General features: G+C 57.4%; 2 protein-coding genes across 2 annotated transcripts in view; both read left to right on the forward strand.

Moving 5' to 3' along the window:
- The window catches only part of TraAM80_05634 (uncharacterized protein), a gene marked incomplete at both ends in the record, with an annotated part of 885 nt that extends 764 nt beyond the window's left edge, over positions 1-121 (forward strand). Inside the window, one exon of the mRNA XM_029382507.1 lies at positions 1-121. This exon is cut by the window's left edge and continues 764 nt beyond it. Within this exon, the coding sequence (XP_029237723.1) occupies positions 1-121 (121 nt within the window).
- A 32-nt stretch (positions 122-153) lies between these two features.
- On the forward strand, positions 154-5,926 carry TraAM80_05635 (uncharacterized protein; the record flags this gene model as incomplete). Its single annotated transcript, XM_029382508.1, has 1 exon — positions 154-5,926. A coding segment is annotated over one exon (5,773 nt), but the record flags the coding sequence as incomplete, so codon positions are not given.

Below are 5,926 nucleotides of genomic sequence, written 5' to 3' on the forward strand. Positions count from 1 at the left end.
ACGCGGCGCGGCCGGGACTGGAATGCCGAGTTCCAGCTGGCGTGGGAGATGGAGGACAGCACAATCTCGCAGGCGGAGGTTCGCATGGAGCAGCTGCGCCGCGTCGAACGCGAGTTTGTAGCCGAGGCCACGCAGACTGTGAAGCAAATTGTGATGCTTGACGACGACGGGCCGCGGGAGCTTCCCAAGTTCCTGCAGTGCTACCGCGTAGACAACATATTTTTCCGCCTCCTACCGGACAGTCGCTCGGGACGCAACTACGTGGCGTCACTTCGCGGTGTGCTGCAAAGCCGCACTCGCCTCTTGGCTGTGCCGCTATCCAGTATGTTTTTTTACAGGGGTATGCCTGTGCTGGCGCAGGCTCTTGTCCCGATGTCGCGGGAGCCAACGCGACTGTACGGCGCGGACTCCGTCAACAATCAGGAGGTGGAGGCGGAGATCTTGCACATGGCGGAGGCTCTGAACATTCCTTTTCCCGACGGCACCCTGGAGGTGTATGAAGGCTTAGACGGTCGCTTTTATTTGACCAATTCAAACTCCACGCTAACACCCTTGTTTGTGGACGACACAATTATGAAGCGGCAGGAGATGCTGCGGGTTTGCGAACACGTGACGGACGGTCACGAGGACACCGTTGCGGTGCTCAACAAGGCGGAGGTGCTGGACGCTGTTGTGGGGTTTTGTATGGACAGCGGAGCTCCCACAGTCAGCGACCGTCTCAAAACCGTGTGTGAGTATTTGCATGGGTTTGGTGTCAATATGTGTTTGCTAAAGCAGGTCATTCAGAAGATTGCGTCGTCCGGGGCGTACGACGCGGCCAGCGTGGGGAAAGTTAAGGAGTTGCTCTTCATGGAGATGCTGGCGCGCTCGGTAAAGCAGGAGTTCTACTTGGAGGTGCAGGGGAAGCGAGTGGCCTACGACGATGAGGTGCTGAGTGCAACGCTCTCCAAGCACATGGGCGAGGCCTTCACGAGCGTCGATGTATTCCAGAGCCGCTTCCTGGAGGTGGTGGCAAAGAAGTACGGTGTTATCGACGAGGACAACGACATCATTAACGGCCTCACTGCTGTGCGGCTGAGCCGAAAGGCTGACATCGTGTCACGCATCTGCGCCCTGCTGGGGGTCACCATTGAAAAAGCAGGCGGAAAACAATCCACAATGCGGTGGCACGTGAATGTAAACGCGCGTGTTCTTCCGCAGCTGATTCACCCCAAACAAGTGCGTCTTCTCGCTGAGAAGTATCGCACCATCATGACGCAAAACAGCCACCGCTACGCATTTTGCTTCCCCATTCGTTGGAAGGTGGCTTGCTGGGAAGGCCAGTACGACGAGGCTTTGGACCTCGTGCACGCAACGGCTATTGCGCAGCGAGACCGGTACGGGGAGGACGCCATCGTTTCCCTTCACTCACGGCGGAGCGTATGCGAAGTTTGTTTTGCGACGATGCAAAAGAGCTGTATTGCGGAGGGGAGAAGTTTATTTCCTGGGGTGATGCGGGGTTTTGAGGCCTTGACGTGCCCCATGACGCAAGGCCGACGCCACATTGAGTACGGCTTTTGGCTCCTTCGTGTTGCCGTGGTGTACCAGCAAGACGACCTTGTGACGTACCGTAGCTGCGTGGAGGAAGCCGTGCATCACTTCTACCGTGCCATTGAAAAACTACCTGCGTATTTAAAGAGTGAGCATGGCTCCTGGCTGCATCTTCAGCCGTACAAGGGGCTGCTGCAGTGTAAGCGGCTCCTCCCGTCCTGCTCCGTCAACACCAAGGAGCTGGTGGAGCGTTCTATTGAGTTAAGTACTATTGGCTGGGCCTCGGACTTCTTCATGCTATATTTGTGGGACTTGAGCCTGCAGCTTGAGGCTGAGGGGCGCTACGAGGACGCCATTCGGGTTCTTCTTACCGCCACCACGGTGAGCAAGAAGAAGCCAACTGTATCCTTTGACCTGCCTGCACTGCTGATGGACGGTGCCTACATCTACCGCTCCTGGGACCCGGAAAAGTACGCCGAGCACTGCCTAACCTTGATGCGGGAGGCGGTGGACAAGGCTGGGGAGCTGTTTGGGCCGCACAGCAGGGAGTACGCCGTGATGCTAAGCAACAAGGGTGCTGTTGAGATTGAGCTGAACCGCCTGAGTAACGCAGGGGAGACACTTAAGAAGGCGGGTGTCGTCTTTGAGGTGGCAGGGGTGCTGAAGGACGACCCCGACTACAAGGCATACCTTGACAACCTGGCTTATCTTGAGCAACGTCTTGCAGCGCGGCCGCTGGTGCGACGCGGATTCCTTCGTCGCTACCCTTTTCTTGCCTCTCGATCGGAGGATTTCCCCTTCAACGATGTGCGGCCCCTCGAGGACGACGTTTTCGTTGGCCTGGCTCACAAGCGGGCGCGGATGGTGGGTGGAACCGCCGACGCGAAGCAGCTGGAGCAAAAAATGAGAGAGCGGATATGGGAGCTGCTTCGCTTCGTTCAGGAGGGAGATGTGCTGAAGCGGTACCCCTTTTTGCCCGCCGTGATTAACGGTGTGCCCGCCGCCAGTCTAAGGCTCGACGACGATGCGCTCTTTGCCGAGTTTGCCCGTCTCCTGGACAAGAGTAAAGATGCCAGCGAGAGGAAGGAGGCGGAGTCACGGGTGCGGGAGTACGTTGTCAAGAAGGCGGAGGATGCCGCACTACAGCGGGCCTACATGGAACGCCAGGATGAGGAATTTAACGAGGCCCACGAGGGATATGTAAACTTGATGTATCCCATCCCCTGGCTGTATGTCTTGGAGGATGAGCGGTTTAACGTGCTGACGGATCAACTCCAGAAGTGTGTGAACACGCAGGCACAGACGGCACACATTCAGGCCATGCAAGAAAAGGTGGCGGAGCGTGTGGCGGAGATTGAGGCAGAGGCGTTCCGCTGGCGCGGGGAACTTTCTAAGTGGTTGTCCCCCTCAAAGCTCTACACTGTCCCCGTAAAGGACTTAACAGAGGACATGCCGCTGCGTGATCTTCTACGTTTGCGGCAATTGCCGGAGTCACGTGACGAGGTTTCCGTGGCCACCATTGACGCTCTCATACGGGACAAATTGGGTGCCCTCTGGACACGGGCGTCCATCACCCGCTTGTGCCTTGCCGTAGATGACGAGGAGCTGCACAGGCAGTTTCCGTTTCTCGCGGAGATGCCGCACCACCAACGCCTTTCAACACTGACGGTGTACGAGGATCCAACCGTGTCGAGCCTCGTCATGCGTCTGCGTAGAGAGGGTGGTGACAGCCATCTGCAGACGGAGATGATTGGCGCCATAAAAGACCTTGCGGCACGCCGCCGTGACGCCAGGGAGCTAAGAAAGTGGTACTACGATATTGACTCCGTTGTGTCTGGAGAGATTTCACTGGAGAGTGTTCCAAAGGTGCGGGACGACTACTACGTGCAGCTTTGGCAAAAGCGGAATATCGTTCAGGCACAGGAGGAGGAGAACTCGCCGCTGATGGTGACGCTGATGCGTCAGATGGAGCATCGCATTGTACAGGTGAATTCCTGGATGCGCAAAGTAAGCGCCAACGGTTTTCGGCGTCGGCTACGCTTGGAAGCAAAGTACCCGTTTGTTGACCGCCGCCATCATGGCTACACGCTGGAGATTCTTGACATTGAGGACGATGCGGAGTTTATGTCAATTGTGGAACAAAGGCGACAGCTGCTCGGCTCACCAGACGCCTTGCATGGTCAGATTCACAGCCTCAGCAGCCAGGCCAACAAGAGAGTGGCGATGATCGCTTCGCAGCGGGTACGGCTTGCTGAGAAAATGAAAAAAAAATACCCGTTCATTCCGAGCCGCTTGGAGGGGGTCGAGACGCTGTCTATCTGCCTGGAAGAGAACGAAACGTTCGCGGAACGAGCGGCGTACCACAACCGCCTTCGTGCATCGGGAAGTGGCGAGAATGAGGTGCGCTGTCGTCGGCTGGTGCGCGAGATGGAGAGCATCGCAATTGCCACTGCACGTGAAATAGGTGTCCGGAATTGGCGGCATTCCATCGAAGCCGAGGACCTGCTTGAGCGGTACCCGTTTCTCCCGGAGGAGCCGGTGCGTGGTGTTCTGCTTTGCGACATGCGTCCGGTGCAGCAGCCGGCGTTCCGTGAGCTCTCCAACAAGCTGGACGAGCTGCGCCGGGATCCGCCACGCAATGCGACAGCGATTCGCGCGATGGAAGAGCAGATGACCGCGCTGGTGGTGCGGCTGGCCGAGGAGCGCGCGGAGGCGGCGAAGAATACGCAGGAGCAGTTCCCGTTCCTCCCACGACGTGTGCTAGGCGTGCGCCTCGACGAGCTTCCGTTGCACGAGGATGAGCTATTTGCCGCCGCCGCCAGTAAGGGGGCGCAGCGTAAGGAGTCGCTCCTCCAGGCCAGGGCGCTGCAGCTGGTCGTGTCCCACAACCTGAACGAGTCTCAGCTTGCGGACAACGATGATGCGGTGCTCTCGCAGCATCCGTTTCTGTTGTACACCTCGCGGAAGTGCTTTCCACTGCGCCACCTGCCTCTGGACGATGACGTCCTGTTCACGGACAGACTTCGTGAGTACAACGGTCTTTTGCAGAAGCCCACGGTGGATGAGGATGCTGCGGCGATCGCGCGCTTTCGCCTGGTGTCCCGAGCGGACATTCTTGCTCTGAAGGAGATTGAAAAGGTTGAGCGTATCAAACAAACATTTGAGGCCTTGCAGCCACTGTCATTGGAGGATCTTCGTCATCTGCAAGACCACCGGGGGTTTCAAACGTACACGGACGACGGGGCTGGCAATCTCTCCCCGGTGCAACTTGAAGACGCGAAGCGCAGTCTCATAGACAGCCGCAAGGACCGTGCCACACGACTGCAGGAGGTAGACGCTATTCGAAAGATATACCCCATCCTTGGTCGTGATATCGACCCCAGCATCATGGAAAACCCCGTCATTGCCAAGCTTGTTGTCGACCGCAACGAGCTGTTGGACAATGCTGAAAACGACGAAGACAAGTTGGATCAGCTTGAAAAGGAAATATCACGGCATGCGTCACAGTACAAACGGCAGCTAAAAGGAGATACCATTGCGGTAGAGCAGAAGCACAGCCCATGCAAAGAGCAGCTTGTGGACTACTACGTGGTTGACACAGAAGAGGACGTGCTTGACGATGCGTACTACCAGGAGCTGGTGTCACAGTACAGCTCCGTCGAGCAAAGCCACATTCCGGAAAGTCAGCAGCTACTACAACGACTTGCAACACAAATAGAAACACGGAAAAAACAGATAGCAGAGGACAATACCAAGTTAGCTGAGTACAACAAAAAGGCCGAAGCAAGAGCAGCAGAAAGGTTTCCACTTTTAAACACATCTGTAAGGGGAATTCCCGTCACTGAACTCTACCTTGAAAACGACGCCACCGTACAGCAGCTAGAAGAAAGCAGAAGTACAAAAAGCCCGACAGATGAAGAAAGCCCCACAAAAATCACCAACAAAATAAGCGCCCGTGCGCAGGCGATAGCGAAAGCGGTGCTCGAGCAGGAGGAGAGTCTGGCTGCGGCGCTCCCTTTTTTGGGGAGGAGCGTGAAGGGGGTCCCTCTGCGGGAGTTGGCCCTGATGTCCGATCCCGGCTTTGCGGTGTTGGCGGAGCAGCATGCGCAGGCGTCTTCTGGTGATGCGGCGGAGCGTTCGCGCCTCGAGCAGGACATTTTGGATCAGGCGGGGCGTGTAGCACGTGAGGTACGGGTGGCGCGGCGGCTTGACGCTGTGCGCGGCGAGGACCTGCTTGAGCGGTACCCGTTTCTCCCGGAGGAGCCGGTGCGCGACGTTCTGCTTGGCGAAATGCGTCCGGTGCAGCAGCCGGCGTTCCGTGAGCTCTCCAACAAGCTGGACGAGCTGCGCCGGGATCCGTCACGCAATGCGGCAGCGATTCGCGCGATGGAAGAGC

Source organism: Trypanosoma rangeli, assembly GCF_003719475.1.
Source record: "Trypanosoma rangeli strain AM80 chromosome Unknown Tra_15.4_contig_00187, whole genome shotgun sequence".
In the NCBI taxonomy this organism is placed as follows: Eukaryota; Euglenozoa; class Kinetoplastea; order Trypanosomatida; family Trypanosomatidae; genus Trypanosoma; species Trypanosoma rangeli.